The 18684-nt window shown below is 51.6% G+C and overlaps 9 protein-coding genes across 9 annotated transcripts; 5 read left to right on the forward strand and 4 right to left on the reverse strand.

Annotated features, from left to right (window-relative positions):
• Window positions 1-1747: 1747 nt before the first annotated feature.
• Window positions 1748-4735, forward strand: HMPREF1120_07525 (lysine-specific histone demethylase 1; the record flags this gene model as incomplete). The annotated part of the gene is made up of 1 exon (XM_009161750.1): window positions 1748-4735. One exon carries the CDS (start codon window positions 1748-1750, stop codon window positions 4733-4735), a length of 2988 nt encoding a protein of 995 aa, XP_009159998.1.
• A 747-nt stretch (window positions 4736-5482) lies between these two features.
• On the forward strand, window positions 5483-6657 carry HMPREF1120_07526 (uncharacterized protein; the record flags this gene model as incomplete). The annotated part of the gene is made up of 3 exons (XM_009161751.1): window positions 5483-5891; window positions 6016-6250; window positions 6327-6657. The coding sequence occupies 3 exons, from the start codon at window positions 5483-5485 to the stop codon at window positions 6655-6657; spliced, it is 975 nt and encodes a 324-aa protein (XP_009159999.1).
• A 719-nt stretch (window positions 6658-7376) lies between these two features.
• On the reverse strand, window positions 7377-8744 carry HMPREF1120_07527 (uncharacterized protein; the record flags this gene model as incomplete). The annotated part of the gene is made up of 1 exon (XM_009161752.1): window positions 7377-8744. One exon carries the CDS (start codon window positions 8742-8744, stop codon window positions 7377-7379), a length of 1368 nt encoding a protein of 455 aa, XP_009160000.1.
• A 437-nt stretch (window positions 8745-9181) lies between these two features.
• Window positions 9182-10026, reverse strand: HMPREF1120_07528 (uncharacterized protein; the record flags this gene model as incomplete). Its single annotated transcript, XM_009161753.1, has 2 exons — window positions 9182-9906; window positions 9945-10026. The coding sequence occupies 2 exons, from the start codon at window positions 10024-10026 to the stop codon at window positions 9182-9184; spliced, it is 807 nt and encodes a 268-aa protein (XP_009160001.1).
• A 795-nt stretch (window positions 10027-10821) lies between these two features.
• Window positions 10822-11307, reverse strand: HMPREF1120_07529 (uncharacterized protein; the record flags this gene model as incomplete). Its single annotated transcript, XM_009161754.1, has 1 exon — window positions 10822-11307. One exon carries the CDS (start codon window positions 11305-11307, stop codon window positions 10822-10824), a length of 486 nt encoding a protein of 161 aa, XP_009160002.1.
• A 422-nt stretch (window positions 11308-11729) lies between these two features.
• On the forward strand, window positions 11730-11990 carry HMPREF1120_07530 (uncharacterized protein; the record flags this gene model as incomplete). Its single annotated transcript, XM_009161755.1, has 1 exon — window positions 11730-11990. The coding sequence occupies one exon, from the start codon at window positions 11730-11732 to the stop codon at window positions 11988-11990; it is 261 nt and encodes an 86-aa protein (XP_009160003.1).
• Window positions 11991-12654: 664 nt separating this feature from the next.
• HMPREF1120_07531 (uncharacterized protein) lies at window positions 12655-15412 on the forward strand (the record flags this gene model as incomplete). Its single annotated transcript, XM_009161756.1, has 4 exons — window positions 12655-12830; window positions 12897-14091; window positions 14141-14341; window positions 14393-15412. The coding sequence occupies 4 exons, from the start codon at window positions 12655-12657 to the stop codon at window positions 15410-15412; spliced, it is 2592 nt and encodes an 863-aa protein (XP_009160004.1).
• A 180-nt stretch (window positions 15413-15592) lies between these two features.
• On the reverse strand, window positions 15593-16924 carry HMPREF1120_07532 (uncharacterized protein). Its single transcript, XM_009161757.1, has 2 exons — window positions 16678-16924; window positions 15593-16360 (listed from the first exon to the last, which is right to left on the reverse strand). The coding sequence occupies exons 1-2, from the start codon at window positions 16729-16731 to the stop codon at window positions 15668-15670; spliced, it is 747 nt and encodes a 248-aa protein (XP_009160005.1). The 5' UTR covers window positions 16732-16924; the 3' UTR covers window positions 15593-15667.
• Window positions 16925-17173: 249 nt separating this feature from the next.
• Window positions 17174-18236, forward strand: HMPREF1120_07533 (uncharacterized protein; the record flags this gene model as incomplete). The annotated part of the gene is made up of 2 exons (XM_009161758.1): window positions 17174-17475; window positions 17618-18236. 2 exons carry the CDS (start codon window positions 17174-17176, stop codon window positions 18234-18236), a joined length of 921 nt encoding a protein of 306 aa, XP_009160006.1.
• Between the last annotated feature and the right edge of the window lie 448 nt (window positions 18237-18684).

The following is an 18684-nucleotide window of genomic DNA, read 5'->3' on the forward strand; positions in this document are numbered from 1 at the left end:
ATATGTGTAAACTGCTTTGGCACTTGGGGCTTGCAGTGCAACATTAACCAGAATGCCCCCAAGGCTGGCCAGCTTGATAGTAGTAGCATACAAGATATTGTGTATAAGACAATGCCATCAACTCAACGGCCTCGCCATTGCTATCTGAGCTCTTGCAGCCATGTACATGGTATCAGTTGAGCAGTGAATCGCCTCTTTCTGACCGGTATTCAAGCTCTTTGTCCCAGTTGCACTTCCGTAAGTGAGGACTGTCCGGAATGGTTGTCTTCACGGTAAGGGACTGGCCTCGAGGCAAGTAGGTTAGATGTGGGAAACCCTGGCGAGGATTGCGCGGGGATGCTGCTGACTGCTGACGGCGACTGTTCCAAGACCCGGCGGTGTCAGTGAGATACCTGATCTGGCCAATAGGTCATATTCATCAGCAGTAGAGGGACAGAGAATGATAAGATCGAGTAAGCAACAAGTGTTCACATCTTCCAAACCGTCCAACTGTACCTCAATGTTCTGAGAATAAGCTCAGTTTGGGTGACAAGCTTACCTAGCCAAGCAGGCCCCAGTGACAGGCGATATGCTGTGAGTCTTACTAAGGCCAGGAACCTACCAGCCTCTGAGCCAATGCAGCATGAGTGTTTTGATATCCCAGGCATCAATCTTCCTAGGGAGCCGTTGAGGGACGGTCGGTCATGAAGAGGATGCGGATGGGATGGCACATATAAGGCTGAGACGACAGCTGGTGCAAATTTTTTCACTTCTCATCAATCATCCACGAGCATTGTTGAATCACAAAAGGAATTGCTGGGTATTATGAGGATCCGGTTCCCGCGTAATTAAGAGCTGTTTCTTCGTAGTATCCTTCATTTTGAGACCACAAACCAACATATCAATGCCGGCGCAGGAGGAGCACCTGTGGGGTGGGTGGCAGGAAGAGCCGGCTATGGCATTGGGGCCAATTGCATCAAGCGGTCCGTCCGAAAGCCTCAGGAGGCCGTAAGAGGCGATATGTTCAGGAAAACACCCTTAGATAAAGTTGTTTTGATGATATATGTGATGAAAGCGAAGTGCGTTGATGGGTTGAGGTTGAAAAAGACGTTTGAGCGAATGCGGCCATTTTAGTGGCGGCGAAGACGGCTGAGATCCATCTCTCTTGACCTCACTCCAACCATCCTCACAACTCTGCTCAGTGGCCTGATAATGCTTCGTCGACATCCCCAGATTATATTCCTCTGCGCGAGATTTAGAAAACCCTACCGTGTCGAAGACGTCTGAATGGAAGCAGTGACACCTTTTCTGGCGAGGTCAAAATACCATTGGAGCATATCTATCGCAGAGGGGGTACACTAGAAAGGTATCAGCGACCCGACAAGACCAGTGCTTCCACACCCGCACACAGCATGCTAATATCACTCAGGGTCTTTGTCTCGAGGCTCTTGTCGATTGTTCGGTCTACCTCCTGGCACCGTTCTGCCATTATTCGTATCAATCGTTGCCTATATCAAGTCATTCATTAGCCACACACATGTCTCAATGGCGGCCACGATAATGCTTTCCAATCCCTCAGAAACAATGTCCACAATGATGTCCAATGTCGAGATGACACAAACAGCAATTTTGGATCATGCAAGGTATGAGTGGATCCGTCGACCACGATGCTCGACGTACTCCATAAAGTGGTGTCGGTTCTGATTGTTTTAGCCATAGCCAATCTCTACCTGATGATAATGATGATTCGGACGATTCTTTTGTGAAAATGGAAGAAGACGACGATGAAGATTATTCATCCTCTAGTGGACCGGCTTCGATCCTCCGAAATCTGCAACATGAAAGCGAGAACCGTGATTCTCCTAATAGTTCCTTGACCTCGGTGTCGACTGCTTCATCGGTCACTGAACAGAAGGTCAAGGTTACCGTCAAACAAGAGGTCAAGCCCGAAACTCCAGAGAAGGCAATCCCGTATATGTTCTTGAAGGCACCAGCAACGTGTCGAGCGAAATCGTCCATTCCTTCTCGCCTATCTCCGTCCGAATATGCAAACCAATGTGTGGCAGCCGCCGAAGCCTCGAGGCTCAACCCATATGCTTTGCACGAGGATGAACACAAGTTACTACAGGACAAACTATGTTACTCGCACGTTACGGTGTACCTGAATATACGGAATGGCATCCTTCGGTTGTGGACCCGGAATCCAAGCGTCAGCGTGACCCTCGAAGAGGCAATCGGCTGTGCAAGAGATGAGCGATGGACCCGTTTAGCTTGCTTTGCATACGAGTGGCTTCTTCGTCGGGGCTATATCAACTTTGGGTGTGTTGAGCCTGCGGCAATCCCCAAAGCAACGGGCCGGGGCCGCAAGAAAGAGCCTCAACGAGAGACCATTGTCGTCATTGGTGGTGGTGTGGCCGGTTTGAGCACTGCAAGACAACTAACGAATCTATTTCACCACTACCCAGACCGTGCTGCACCTAGGATCATTGTCCTAGAGGGTCGTGATAGAATAGGTGGGCGTATCTACTCACATCCTCTTACTAGCATGCGAACTTCAAAACTAGCCCCCGGTCAAAGGCCGACGGCGGAAATGGGTGCTCACATCATTGTCGGATTCGAACGCGGGAATCCCCTCGATGCCATTGTTCGGGGACAGCTGGCACTGGACTATCACCTCCTCCGAGACCTCTCTACCCTCTACGATATCGACGGCACCCCGGTCAACGGTGCTAACGATGCGATGATCGAGCGGCTCTACAATGACATCCTAGACCGAACAGGCCACTATCGCCTCAAACATACCGTCAAAAAGACTGCTCAGGGTGATAAGGATTACATCGATGCGGGGCGTGATCCTCCCGACGAAGAGTCTATTACAATCAAACAATATGAAGAAGCTACCGCGTTGGGTACTATAGACCAGTTATTACCAAAGAAAAAGTCAAGAAGAAGAGGAGCAGGACACAGAGCCGCTAAGGGCGACAAGTCATCAGAAGAAGTCGATACAAACATGGATACCAAGATGCAACTGCCTGCGGCCCAAGCGGCGAAAGAATTTGGATTCATGTTGCGGAAGACGACACAAATGCACGAGACACTTGAGCTTGATGATCTTGCCAGGCAGCTTAACCAGTCTCTAGGTGCGGTGATGGACGCTGGTGTTGACCAGTATCAGCAGTTCCTCGACCTGAAGCCCTACGCCTTACGCCTGTTGAACTGGCACTTCGCCAACCTCGAATATGCAAATGCTGCCAACGTGGACAAGCTGAGCCTTCGAGGATGGGATCAGGATATTGGAAACGAGTTCGAGGGCGAACATGCCCAAGTTGTTGGCGGCTACCAACAAGTGCCCCGTGCCTTGTGGCGTCATCCAGAGCCGTTGGATGTAAGAACCCGTAAAGTGGTCAAGAGCATCAAGTACAGTGCTGCCGGTTCGCAGACCAAAGCCACTGTCACATGTGAAGACGGCCAATCGATTGAAGCCGATAGGGTCGTCTTCACCGCACCCTTGGGTGTTCTCAAGAATCAATCCATACAGTTTGACCCTCCTCTACCCCAGTGGAAGCGGGATGCCATTCGCCGGATGGGCTTCGGGTTACTCAACAAAGTCGTTCTTGTCTTCGAGAGACCGTTCTGGGACGTCCACCGGGACATGTTTGGTCTCCTGCGTGGTCCTCGCAACGGGCCCGGTCTTCAACAAAGCGATTACAAAGAGGGCCGTGGCCAGTTCTACTTGTTTTGGAACTGCATCGAGACCACTGGCCTCCCGGTACTGATTGCGCTGATGGCTGGAGAGGCCGCGCATGAGGCCGAAAAGATACCTGACGAAGAGCTAGTCGGGCAATGCCTGGGTCAGCTCCGGAACGTGTTCGGCCCTACAAACGTGCCCATGCCCATTGAGTCTATCGTCACCCGATGGGGTTCGGATCGGTTTGCTCGGGGCACTTATTCTTTCGTCGCCGCCGAGGCCAGACCTGGGGACTATGATCTGATTGCGGCGCCAATCCAGAATCTCTTTTTTGCTGGAGAAGCTACCATTGCTACGCATCCTGCCACCGTGCATGGTGCGTATCTTTCGGGTCTTCGGGCAGCTCACGAGGTTTTCGAGTCAATGGTCGGTCCCATCGCCATCCCGCCGACCCTAGTGCCTCCCGCAACTGCTTCAAAAGGGTGCTCGGCCTCTGCCGAGTTGACGCTGATGGACACCCATATGGCTGTCGGAGGCAAAAGGAAAGGCGACGAGCTACTTCCGGCCGGCACTTTTACCAGGCCTGTCAAAGAAAAGGACAATTCTCTGCAAGAAGCGTGGGATGCTGCGATGTGGGTCCGAATTTACGACGACCTTGGCCCCCCGCCGGTCAAGCCTGCGAAACTCACTGTCAATGCTTTTTTGCTGTATTCTGGTGAGCACTGGGACGAGGTCAAGAATCGACTGGGTGGAGAGCGGAAAAAGACTGGCAGAAAGAGCAAACATTCGGAGCGTGACCAGGTGCGGATTGAGCTGGGGAAAATGTGGGCTGCTCTTTCGGAAGAGGAAAAGAAGCCGTACACGGATCGCATCCAACAAAATAGGGAAGAGAACGAACGGGCGATGAAGGAGTGGGCTGCCAAGGCAGCAGAGTGGGATCGACGTACTTGGGAAGTGAAAGACGTATGGATTAAAGAGGGGAACAGCTTCGAGGAGTTTTGCCGGCGCAAACGTGAAGACGACGCGTTGATGGATGCAGCTGCGGGAGCAAAGCGGGCCAAACTATAGGCCATACCTTGGTTGGACCGGTGTCATGTTGCTGGGAGGTTGTGCCGGCACATGCTTGGGCACGCTGAATTAAATGTACTGAGCCGGGGATTGCATTTGCAGGCAGTATTCTTCTGTTGATATTGATTGGCGAGCACAGCAGTTCTGTTTCACAGGAAAGGAGAAGGAGAAGTTGGCCGCATCGTGCCCTCGTCGAGGCAGTAGCATCTTTGTTTGTGGTCAACATTCCAAGGCTGGGGGAGATCTCCAGCTCGTCATGGTAAAGGTCGTATATCTCGGAGGGACAGGGATTGATACAGCAGTAAGAACTACACCTGAGGCGTATTTACAATCATTATGTCCAAGTTGTAGGTGGTTACCTACATTGTATGGAGGCAGATACTTGCACCAGGTATTCTATCTTATCTTATCTGAGATCGTGATGCCCCCTCGCCGAAATCGGCTTTAGACCCTTCCCCAGATTCCTGTTCCCGAGTGACCCGCCGACATTCGACTCATCAACCTCGTCGACCCAGTCATCACTCGAGGAAAATAATACATTATGGGTGGACATTTGTCGTATACCTGATCTTTGAGTTTCCCGTCTCCAGAGTTATACCCTTGGGCGTGCAGTGTGCCACCACTGAGCACACTGTCCATACTCTCGTCCACCGGAGAGTCTATCAGTAACGAAACACGCGCGAGTGCCACGGCCAGGAAGGATAAGGGCAAGCCCCCGCGACACGAAACCATCCATACCTAGGTACCATGGGCGTTTTCTACGAGACCCTCCCACCCTCTCTGGTCCCATGGCTCCTAGATCAAAAAGTCTACTGGATCGCCTCCGCGCCACTATCAGGCGACGGCCACGTCAATCTCTCGCCCAAGGGCACCTACGACAAAGGAGGGCCGTATTTCGGGGTGATTAAAGAGCCGCTGCCAAATGGAACGAAAGCAGACAGAACCAATGACCAAGCCAGTGCCACTGACAAGGCGGCATCTGAATCACCGTCGGACGAAGACAAAAACGTCGTGATCCGCAAATTCTGGTACATGGATCTCACGGGGTCTGGCATCGAGACGACAAGTCATCTGCATGAGCCGGGAAATGGTCGGATCACCGTCATGTTTATGGCGTTTACAGGGCCGCCGAGGATTTTGAGGATTTTTGGAAAAGGTGAGCATTGAACAGCAGTCAAGGACATATACAGGCATGGGAATGTGGTTTCTATCTTTGTGGCGGCAATGTCACTGGCCTTACGTTCACCTCGGGGTTTAGCTAATGTCTCGTCTCGTCTCAGGAACCGTCCTCGAATACGGCACCGCCGAATTCAACGAAATGATCTCGTCTCAAAACATCACCACCATCCCCGGCACCCGATCGATAATTATGGTTGACATCCACCAGGTCGGCACGTCATGTGGGTTTTCGGTGCCGTATTACGACTTTGTCAGTTTTCGAACGACGTTGCATGACTTTTTTGAGAAGCGTGTGGCGAATGAAAAGGCTGGGAAGAGAACACAGGGGATTGAACAGTATGTTGCTCACAGTGTGCTTTCGCCCGAAGACGATGGTATAATCATAGTTTGCTAAAAATGATTTCCTTCGCAGTTACTGGGCTCACAAAAACGCCTGGAGCATGGACGGCCTGCCCGGTCTGCAACGGGGAGTCCGGACCGGCGAGGCAGAAAACGTCAAACCGATCAAAAAAATGGTCGGGCCGTATGCGCCGGACAAAAAGCCGCGCAACACAGGCACAGTCCATAAACGGGTGTTTGGGCTTGAACACTTGATCCTCGTGGCGCTGTTGACTTTTTTGAGCACGGCGATTGTTTTGTTTTTGTTGCTTGGTCGGAAATTGGGGGTTGCTGGACTTAGGTTGCCGTTGAGCCTGAACAGCTTGAATGGTTTCAATTCGAGTCTTTCTGGATCGGCGCTGTAAGGGCGGTCGAGGAAGAAGTGTTACAAGCAGCTGACTGGGGCCAAACCAATTGAACATACACGACATCAATCATCGCTCACAGGCGTTCGTTTCTGTCCGCAGCAGGGAGCTGTTTCCCATCACAAGGATCATCATCGTCCTTCATCTTTCACGCAGCAGCGCAGAGACTGGGTGCAGTGGGAGAAGAAGAAACGAAAACGAAAAGAGAATTGAGTACCAGCGGAGTAGGACCTGTCGGTACTTTACTCCCCGCCAAACCGGTACAAATCCGTGGTGGAAAGTCGTTCAAAGACTTAGGTGCTCGCTCCATCTGTTACATCTTGCGGCAGGGTGTACATTCCAGATACCCCCAGCGCCGAGGACAACTGACTGTGTATTCTCCGGCTGAGGCTGGCTGAATAAGGGACAAGCCTCACCTCAACTCACCTCACCTTGCTCATGATTGTGGGTTGGCTTCCTCTGACGATTTATATATATGATTGCATGAATGTTTCTTGTTGTTTGTGTCAGTGGCGCAATGGAGCCTTACGGACCGGGGATATAATATCAAGTTTGGCTCCGCTAAGGATGCTCCTCGAGAGTTTGACTGGTGGATATTATAAGATATGGCCCTATATAGCCCTATATATGTACATACACTCACTCCAAGGGTATCTCTTGATTCCAACGCCGAGCACACCAAATGATCCTACCAATCGGACCTTATAATACCATAAGTATTAATAGACTATGCTTTTGTTGTCCCGATACAGTTCTGGAAACAGGTCGGCTAGGAGGTCGTCCATGTCCATGTCGAAATCCACATATGCGTCCATATCCAAGTAGTTGTTCATATCCATGTGCCCATGACAATCGAGGCCGTGTTCTGGAATCACTCCAAAGGGTTCTGAAACAGTAATGGCGCCATCCCAAACCCCGGGAAGATCATTGACACCGTTTGTAGCCGAACCTCCAGGCACGGATATGATCCCATACGATGCGAGATGAGTTGCCTCGTCTCGTGGCGGCCTGGTAGGGGCTGCTGCCACTCCAGCGATGCGTTCGTGGGTTGAACCTCCATTAGTTCCGTCCCACGGCTCTTCAGGACTTGTGGCACAATGACCAAAATAGTGATTCTGCGATGTGGTGTGGGCTTCGCAGCCGTGAGCAGAAGCTCCAAGGATTGCCTCCTCTTGCTGAGCCCGTCTCATACCGAGATAGGCGGTACTATTGTAACTGCTGCTGCTGCTGCTCTTCATGACCATTCTCTCCGCCATCTCACGCGGTGACACGCCCTCGAGCCGCTTGAACACGCGTTGCAGGTGCCATTTACTCAGACCGACTTGTGCTGACAATTGAGCCAAGCTGAGCGTGGTGCCGTTGGAGGCTGCGGTGCGGACGAGCTGGACGGCGTGATGGATCTTTGTGCGGATATCTGCGTCTTTACCTTCTGTGTCACAGACAGTGCCGGCACCAACGGTATTATCGGCGTTGCTCAAGTTGTGGGTGTTGGGGTTCTCGTTCGTCGTCACCGGTGTATTGCTGCTCGTCGTTGATGGTGCGCTAGGTGTCGTTGTCAATGATCCAGCGCTCAAGGTGTCGAGACCTTCTGATGGGACGATGTGAGGCCTGGGAGAACTGCAAGGTTTGCACCGCTTGCAGGCCCGAAAGCCAGCCTTCTCGGCTTCCTTGGCGGTGTCGTAGAAGACAACATTGGCTCGCCGAGCTAGTCGGGCCTTGCAGTCGGGTCGGCAGTAGATTTTTGTCGTGAGGACCGCGTAGACGAATGCGTTGGTGGCCAGGTGGTCCCGCACCATCAGGGCTTTCCAGCGTGACGTTGGTGTTTTGTACTGGCAGGATAGGAAGGATTGTGATAGAGAAGATTCGTGGGGTGGCTTTCTCGATGACATTTGTTGGGTTTCAAGTGTAGATATATGCGGTCGGTAAGTGTCGGTTTGATCCACGAAGGGATGATAGATTGGCAGCATCTGGTTCCCTGAGTCAACGGGTGGGAAGGGACGTTGTGAGTGAATGGAGCGAATTGTCTCAGGCTCCGAATTGAAGTGTTGCTGCAAGGACTGTGGGAAAGGAGCCGAGACGGCCAACATTGTTGAGCGGAAACGAGGGCGAGGTGGTGAGTTGATGATCGTTGGAGGGCTTCTCCATCAGCTTGAATGTTATTGATTTTATCGCACTCAAGGTCGGACGTCGAATAACTGTGAGTATCGCATTTGAAACAATCCCGGAAAGAGCTGAAATCAGTAACTGTAAAATCTACTCGTCCATCGCTGAGAGTCCGGCGGATGGGACCAAAATATGAGTTTGTCGAAGGGGGTTTGATACCAAATGCTGATTGGTCATATCGAGAGCAACAGCTCTTCCCCATGATGATGACTAATGGAGGTTTTGAACAGCGTCAGTGATCGTTTGGCTCGCACAAGTGCCCTGAGTACTGTAGTATAGCAAAATTACCCTGAAATCCGAAAAGGCCGGTTAGATATATTATACAGGTGACAAGTTTTGGCTAGAGTCTGCCCGTGGGAGATCATGACAACTTGGCCTTTGCGGCGACTCGACAATAAGAGCCATCGACATAAGCGAGACAAGGAATAGGATGGTCTGGAGATTGATCACGAAATGCCGCAACATCATGAAACACATGGTCGACCTCGCCAAATAGAACCACGTGGTCTCCTATCTCCACGATCTTGTCGTGCAAATAACGGCATTGCAGACGAAAGGGGACGACCAAATCACCGGCGTCGTTCTCGAAATGCAGAATTGGCGGCATTGGTTTGGTACCAGCCGTCTGTTGTTGCACCTCGGCGTTGACGAGCGCAAATCTCTCCAGCTCTCCGCTGTCATCATGAAATGGGTAGCTCGCGTTTCCCTTGGTGAACTTCGAGGCTATTCGATGGGCCTCGTCGGCCTCTTCGGACAACAAATGAACGTAAAAGTGGCCAGAACTTCGGATGGCGTCGAAGGTGGAAGATATTTTCTTGATGTTGAATGACACAACTGGCCGAGGGAGAAGAGCTACAGTATTGAAGGAAGATACGGTGGCTCCGCGCCATCCTCGTGGGCCTCCCTCCGGGCTGATGCCAACGTCGGTCGCTGTAATGACTGCAACGGGATGCGGCACATGGCGCATCAATCGTCTCACTGCATCTGACAGTTCGAAGCCTTGAAGCTTAGAGTCGGCCCTGGTTGGTTCGGAGCTGTTCGCCTTGTTGGCCGCTCGTGATGCCTCCGATTGTGCGGTCGTGACTCCTGAATAGAATCTTTGCCCACATACGGGCGGTGCAAACCGGTTTGGCCTATGTATAAATTGTTGCGGGTGCAGAGGGCCTGTCCTTGCTGAGCGATGAGATCTTGCATTGAATAGGCCATTGTTGGTCGTGCAATAGCGACGGCAGAGTCTTTGAAATTCTTGCGCTTTAGAAACTATTAGCTCGAACATCGTCGCATCTTGATTTTGTCATGCCTTACGTTCCAGAGGTAACCTCGGTGACCGAGCAAACGACCAGGCAATATTGGCAAGCTTGCCGGCATTGAATAACGTTGGCATATCGAACTGCTGGAGGGACAGCTACGTCCAAGCCATGGTATATAATGCGGAGAAAGCTTCTTGAAGATTTCGGAAGCGGTAAGAAAGAAGGAAAGAACTAAAACAAGATTTGACTTCAGGGACAAATGCAAGGTATTGGAAAGTGAAGCTGTTCAAGTTGTTGAAGTCGAAGTCGGGATTTTGATACTGGACTCGGAGTCGGAAAATCATGCTTCCGATTCGTCAATTACTAGTTGCCTGAAACATCCATCGCTCATTGCCGCTTTAAAGAGTGAGGCTGGACAGTGTGTACAACTTGTTGTCACGGCTTTGTCTCTCACTCTACAATCTTCAAGTTTGCTCAGATCAAACACAGTATCATCATAGACGTGTTCTGTAAGCATCATCCCGTGTCGCAGTCTCATATTCATCCTACCGCGTATTGTAGCCCAGATGTGCCACGTTCGCGTTTCGACTCCTCAAAGAGTGTGCGCGAGATCGAGGGCTGCTGTTGTGGTATGGAGTTTTGTCAGTGGGAGGATGCCATTGATGACCTCGCTATTCAAACCTCTTCGCTCTGCTTCCTCTCGTCAGTAGACACAGACACTCACCTTGATCAAGCGGCCTCATCTGGCCAGTTATTTCTCTTCGTTCTTGTCCGACCTTTTCTTCTCCTTCGCATTCTTCGCGTCCTTGGCGCTCTTCTTGTCCTTGTCAGATTGCTCCGGCGAGTCTTCGGATTCCTCTTCATCAGATGCTGGGAGTGTAGTCCCTGTGACATAGCCCTGCCAGAGAAACATCCCGTAACCGACAGAGGCCGCTCCAAGAAAGGCGTACAACAACACTTTCGCCACTCCTCCAAAGGCCAGCACGCTGCTGGCCAACCGTTGTAGTGCTGGCGTGACCAACTGCTGCCGCTCCTCGACGAGGTCGGGGTTGACACTGAACAGCAAACCGAGCAAGGCCATCAAAATCAGGAACAGCAAAACAACCGTCAAAACTTGAATGCAAGCCAATAGGATTGCAATGTCCTTTGTGGTTCGGAGGACTTCATACCCGGCGGCCACCAGTGGGGTTACCTGTTCGAAGGCTGCATTGATCTCTTTGGAATAGGGAATGCCCATGATGAACAATGTAGGGGATGGAAAATCTGCTTTGCTAGCGAGCAGAGAATCTGTGAGGCTGAATCTCCAACAAGCAGTGACCACGATAACCTTCACAATGTCGGCAATCTGGCAATGGCAGGTGTGCATGTTGTGATAGACTGACCTGTCGTCACTGAGGCCAGCGAACACTCAGCAGGCAGCGTAATCACTTCTGCACCAGTTGTATGCCTGGTACAGGATGCCGGCAGCAGCGGTGTATGGCCCGAGGCGGGGTTGGAACCGAGGCGACCGGGGATGGGGATGGGTCTGGGTTTGGGGTCCCCCTGCACTCTGGGCTTCTCTCATACTTCTGGACCTATCTATCAACGTTGATTCTCACCAAGGTTGCTATCGTATTGCGGTCGACTGCTGGTTGAAACAGATCCTAGAACACATTCACAATGCAGGATATCGAAGAGGCGACCGTAACTTTCCGCAAGTCAAATTTGACCGTCAAATGGCTGGCGAAAGACCGGTTGACGCTGCTCCAGCTTGCAGAGAAGTCCGGTCTCACCCCTGATTACGGTTGCCGGTCAGGAGCGTGCGGTACCTGCGAGGTCAAACTGGTCAAAGGTCTTATCGAAGGCTGTTACGAAGGCGACGATGGCGTCCTGATTTGCTGTTCGCAACCAGCCAGCCTCGAAGTCGAGTTGGAGTTATGACGAGACGTTGTTAGGAGGGTTTTGGCAACAAGTTATGCCACCACATGCCATGAAGGAAGAACTCAGATTCCGCCAGTCTATCCTGGGAGCCGGCACATCAAGTTGCGGTGCGCGTTGGATCCCGGCAAGGGGCATAGATGTTGGTCTATGGGAGGTGTTGCGCGGACATTCCCATGCCTTCGGGACATAAGCAAGTCGATGCCATTCAGATTCTATCACGCACACCTTTGCCGTGCAGAACTTTTAGACCAGTTGAGGTACGTCTCTGCTGCATTCGAATGCTTGAGGCAAGAGCAAAGAGTTCCCGAGACGAGTGCCACTTCAAGTCGTTGACCGATCGATACAGGATTTTCGAGAACATGCTGTTCGTTGATACGCTCTCGGTGGCTGCCATCCTGGCATCCAAGTCCATTGCAGCGAAGTCATGAGATGAGACTGCCTGCCAGTGCCACTCGGGTCTCCCATTCGCTCCTTCTTCGTTTGCTACCTCTGGGAGCTTCCAAGTCGCAGGGGGCTGCAGCAACTCTCCTCTACTGCAACCCCTCCGAGTCAGGCTCACCTCGCCATCAACTGCATCTCTTCGACCACTGCATAACAGCTGCTAGCCTCGACTACATTTGCTCCATCGTTGCTACTACTGCATGATTATAAATTGGCCTTCATCATGCCTTTCGCCAGTCTGAGGCGTAGAAGTACAACCGCTGAGCGGAGTGAGCCTCAAGCAGACGAACCGAACAAACCTCCTGTCAACAGAGGTCGCTCCATTACTCTTCCTTCGATCTCTTCTCGCAAAAGCTTCTCTTCCTTGATTGCCTCGAGCATGCGAGGACGGTCCACAACGTGCGTTGCTAACTCCCACCCATGTGCCTTCCTAGAAGGATCGACTTAACTAATATGGTTGTGCAGTCCTTCTCCACGAAAGTCAGAAGCAGATTCTCTGGAGGGAGAATTGTACCCTACATATGATGCTTCTGACCATGACAACGAGCCTCACAGGGCCTCTCGGCCCCCCTCAGCCGAGAAGCCCAGACGATTCAGGCGAGCCCCAAGTCCACACCCCCTCAAAGGATCCAAGACCTCAACGAGCTCAAGACTGCCCAAGAAGAACCGGAACATGCTGAACAGAGCCCGCTCTCATTCCTCGTTGACCGACTCTTCCCCAACCAAGTCCTTTCTTCATACGCTGGCGGACGCTCTCAAGACCCCAACTGCTCTCTTTTCCAACAACTACAAACACAGGAGCAGTTTCGACACTGATGACACCTCCGAGAACAGTCCAATTCACAGTGGCGAGAGCAGCCCGAGGAAATCCGTTAGGTTTAGGCCAGGAACCTCCATCATCGGACTTCAACCGAAATCCGCTCCGATAGACATCCCAAAGACAACTCCAGCTTTGCCTCCTGTGCGGCTGGCGACCACTCCATTGCAGCAATGCCTCAAAGGCGATCAGTCAGATCTTGTACCTACAGCGCGACCGACGGAAACACCAATCCTGAAGTCGTCGGCAACATTCCGTCAGGCAATTGCGACAACCGACCCAGTTGACATATTGAAGGATTTCCAAGGAAACGAACGCATTAGCGATCCAGCCGATATCATGGGTCTTCCAACTCCGTTTCCAGGGACGATTGTTGCCATAGACAATCCCTTTGAAGACCCGATCGACCTGGATGACCCTGAATTAATACGCAACATGCTTCAAGAGTACGATGGCAGCTTCACAAGTCGGACACCACAATCTCGACAACATCAAGAATCTTTCGGGGACTATAATGTCCCATCACTTGAGACATCCAATCAAGGAGCCAGTGACTCCACTTCGGAGGACATCAAACAGGAATGTAACGGAAGGCTAGTTTGTCCAGATGTTGAACCCAGGCAAACTAAACAAGCTACGTTGGCATCGGTCACGGCTGAGGAATCAGACCTTCACACTCGAGATGGAACTGGTCTCGAAGAGACGCCCGCCTCCTCGGCTGCAGGTATCAGCCAGGGAGCCGTACCATGCCACAGCACGCAAGAACAGGGGAAGGAAAGTAAAATAGGGGTGTTGGCTAGGACAAATATTCATGAGGAAGGGACCGGTTCCCGGAGTTCAATGGTATGAGTTTGAATCGTAGCCGTTAGGTTATATCACTAAAGTATCACAGAGTTCAGAGTCTGTCACTTCTACACATGGAGGTGTCACTTGGACCGCTGAGCTTGCTTTACGAAAGCACAGACGGGATGAAACGACGGAACTGGGAACGACCACATCTGGATTGCAGGATCCGCAAAAGATGTCTTCGGGTATAGCCCAATCTGCAGTAGTGAATCCTCGCACAGATGACCTCCTGGCGAAGAGTGAGAAGGTACTGTCCCTTATCAGTTGATTATTAAGCTCCATTAATAACTGGGTGCAGTTGTATCCTCCAAGGGCCGAAGCTCCATGCTTTCATCCGGCAGAAGAGCTTGCGAAACTCTCAGATACAGGAATTGAGCGATTTACTCCATCACCCTGCTCTGTCGCCCTGCCTATATCCGTCCAACCAGAATCACGCCATGTTCCCCGCGAGTACAGCGATCAATTTGGCTGGTCACCTTTCGATGACTACGAGTTCCAATTTGCAACACTAGCATTCATCGACGACTCAGAAGACGAGTTCCGACATCTCGTTTGTCAGCGCGGTGGATTGTGGATTTTCTGGCACTGGTGTGACCTGCCTCAAGAGACAGCACCTTCACAACGTACCAGAGGCCTGGTGAGCTGGGAAATCGACGACATTTTGTGCATTGTTCGCCAGCAGAATCGTGTACCCAGGTCGGTATACTCTGACATGATAGAGGCGTTCAAATACCGAACTCGACTTGCCTTCGTAGGGAAACAGGCGTCTTTGGGAGAAACCGTTCCCTTGCGTACATCAATATCGACGCACGAATCGGAGGACACAGAAGAGTCCTTTGATAACGGTTCCATGACCCATGAACTGGAGGCTGTGGTTGATGATGAGGGTTATGAAGGTTCGCTCAGTGCAAATCATGATTCGGAACCAGCGTCTAGTTTGAACCAAAGTTGGGTCAAGAGATGGTCTCCTTCGTGGTCATCGAAGCTAGGCATGCAGATGGGATATGGAGAGACCTCAAAGCCAGGCGAGGGGCTAAAGAGTTTTAAATATCGACTATGGAGTCCTTTTGGCCCTACTGTGGACGTTGCACAGGCGAACACAGCTTGCGTTGTGGACGAAAGAGCCCCGTTCAGTTATGGTCTGTGGAAACCTCCGTCCTCCCTCAATTCCTCGGACGGAGATGCGACTATGTGTCGAGGCCAACATTTGAGCAAGATAACCACGGAAGGAAGATTGTCGTCCCCAGCAGGACAGCTCAGAGCGAATTGTTCGAAACAGACTGCCGCAAATCATGTTCATTCAGTCCAACTGGAGTAACCGAGCAAGGAGAAGCGGCTTGTCAGCATGTCGGCTGAAAAACAACAGTGGTGAACGGGATGCCATGCTTCTGGAAAGCCCTGAATTGATCCAGCATATCTGTTACAGCATTGCATCGGTTCAGCACACTATTCTATGCTAACAGGTAGAGATACAGTATGTTTAGAAGCACGGATGAGCCATGGTTGATCCTAGACCGAAGTATAGGTAGAAATAGCAGATGTACATTCTAGTCCACACATTGTATACTTAGCTCTATGACGAAGGTATTGAATTATCTCCAGCGGCCCTTTGAGCTGTCTCCCTGTGTTGTCTATGTTGCTTGACGTTTCCTTCCAGTCCAAACAGCGTGGCGGGATCACCAGGGATGATCATATCGAAAGTATCTCTGATGACGGCATATTCATAATATCCGCATCTGGCAATCGGTTGAGTTTTCCGGACATCGATTTTGCCATTTGTGAGAACTCTGTCGTCGACATGGACGCCGACGACCTTCCCAATGACGACATCGACGGTGCCCATGGGCGGATTCCCCGGTAGGCGCAAGGTAGAATGGTACACACATTCGAACCGGACGGGCGATTCGGCGACCATGGGTACGGGGATATTGAGGACCTTTGACCAGGTTTTGGACAGGCCCGCATGTTCGAACTCGTCGACTCCGTAGGGTAATTGTTGGGCGGTCTTGTTGACTGCCTCTCGCAAGTCCCAGGTTGCGAGTTGCCAGCAGAAGACGCCTGTTGCCTCGACGTTGAGGACGGTGTCTTTGCGGTCAGAGGTGGGTGTTTGATTGGCGCTGAACATGATGTAGGGAGGGTCGAATGTTAGATTGTTGAATTGGCTGTAGGGGGCGAGGTTGGGGATTCTGGTTGGACTTGTACTTGTACCTGTAGTAGGCGGGGAGACGGTGCTGATCCAGCCTATGGGCCGGGGGACGACGCATGCCTAAGGAGGAACGGTCATTCATTCTGGGGGAGACTTGCAATTGCTGCTGTGGTTGCTAGGTAGGGGTTGAATAAGGTGGATTGTGTATGGAATGGAATGGTATGGTATAGTATATGGGTTTTGGAAGCGATCAAAGCGTATATTGCTCGACCGTGGAGTGTTACACGCGGTCTTCAAATGGGGGGAAGATGGTGAAGGATATGGAAAAAGGCCGTGGTGGAACGCGCCAGAAGGGAAGATACAGTATATGTATACAGGTAACAGGTAACAGGTATTGTCACAGTGAATAACATGAAATTGGGCTCGGGCTCGCAGACCTTGAAAGGATCATATGGAAGGTTGTGTTCGGTGCGGCTGGGCTCGTAGAACATGATGCTGGGGGTTAAGGTATATAGTGCCGATTGGGGAAAGAGTTGCTTCCTTCTTTGACTTTTTTGTGGACTCGTGTTAACTATCAGGTAGACAGATGTGTTGGAATGTTAAATGAGTCAGGATAGTGGGATGTGTCTTGAAGTCTGGATACAGAATATGAGATCAATGAGAGCCTGAGGGGCTTGATATCGGCATATGGTAGGTTATGCAGTGGCCGAGGCTCAGGGTGCCCACAAGGCTATGGGGGAAGGCTGCGCTAGTCCAGATACAGCGAAATCAACAATCCCCGATTTGTCCTGTACCATTGAATTTCGACAGTCGCATGATCAGTGATTACCATTTCACAGTCATAACTCACGCCCCCGTCGCGAAACACAGTCAATGTGTCACGATTAGATAGTCAGTCCCGTCACTCGGAAGGAATATCTTGCTCTGCTCAATATGGGCGCGTCGAAAGCCTCTTCCTCCGCTGCGGCGGCGGCGCAGTTCGCGACACTCGCACCGCGTATAAAGAACATCTCAGAGGCCACGATCCGCAAGAAATGGAAGCCATTGCCGGCGGGGTCTCAAGACAAAGTCCGCCAAATTCTGTTCAATCTCAAGACGAAGAGGGCCGGTGCCAGCAGTTCCCGAAGAATTGCGACTGTCGGCAGCATGAGGCAGGCACGGGCAAAGAGACCTGGTTCCAATACCCAAGTGCGAGAGGAGGAGTACGAAAAGGCAGTTGAAGAGGTTGCGGATAGGTATGTTATGTCGCCCATTACCGATCTGCCGTTGGGTTCAAGATATCTCCCAGAGGCCATAATCAAAAGCGTGACTACGATGACTACAAGGTACTTCACGAGTTGGTCCGGTCCGACTAACGCGATCCAAATGATTCTGCAGACTCCTCTCCCGTCTTCCGCGCATGCCATTCCCTCCAACAGGCGCGAGCAGCAAGGCTGACGAGTCCCCGTTCGACCTTTTTGCAGCGCTCCACCGCATTTCGGCCCTACAAGCCCAATTGACAGTGAACAGGCAGTCGGCGCATCTCCTGCGCATGCAGATCAGACGCGAGCAACAAGCCCTGCGGCGCGACAAGGCAGAGCTGGCTGGGCTCCAAGATGCTGTGAAACGTAGCCAGAGGTTACGCCGGAAAAGAGAGACGGGACTCCATCCGCTGGCACGGACGGCGAAGCAGGGACATGATCACGATGAGATCGAGAGGCCGAACTCCGTCACTGGTATAGCTGTCCGTGGTGCTACCAGTACGGGGCCTGACTATGACGTCGGTGTCTCTACATCGGCCTCAGGGTCAGCGTTGACTATAGATGAGGAAGACGAGCCGGAGCTGGGGCCGCTGCTGAAGCAATTGCGCAGTCATCTCCACAGCATGCGGAACAACACCGCAAGTCTGAATCCGGTATTGGCTGCCATGGACGAGGCAAAATGTGCCTTGGACCGGTTCGCTGTCACTTCATTCGACCGAGAGACACTGATGCGTCTCTCTGGGATTGTGAGTTGATGCTCGCAGAGGAAGACGATTGAAGCCATATGAAATTACGAATTTACACGAATTTTTCGGTTCCTGGGGATCCTTCGTTCCATAGCTAGATGCGATATATGACCTTTTCCGTGCATAAGATACCTTACCCGGGCGTATTTACGTGAGTGTCCCGAAGAGCCTTTGATAGGATTGATGCCAAAGCTCAAAAGTGGGTAGAAGTGTAAAGTCTCAAAGAGGAAGAACTTCTTCAGACATACGATTGTACATTGTGCACTCAATGTCTTGGTAGACTGCAGCTGTGGTAACATTCAGGGGCATCACAGTGAAGTCCCCCCTTAACGTGAGGCTGTGCGCGGGACAGACTTGGACCCGCTTCTAAGGAGGGAGCAAGTTCAAGTTGACGGCTGTCGCGTCATGCAAAAAGTTCAGGACACGTTCAAGTTCATCGTGTCCTCGTCGGCCTCCT

This window comes from Exophiala dermatitidis (assembly GCF_000230625.1).
Source record: "Exophiala dermatitidis NIH/UT8656 unplaced genomic scaffold supercont1.6, whole genome shotgun sequence".
Classification (NCBI taxonomy): domain Eukaryota; kingdom Fungi; phylum Ascomycota; class Eurotiomycetes; order Chaetothyriales; family Herpotrichiellaceae; genus Exophiala; species Exophiala dermatitidis.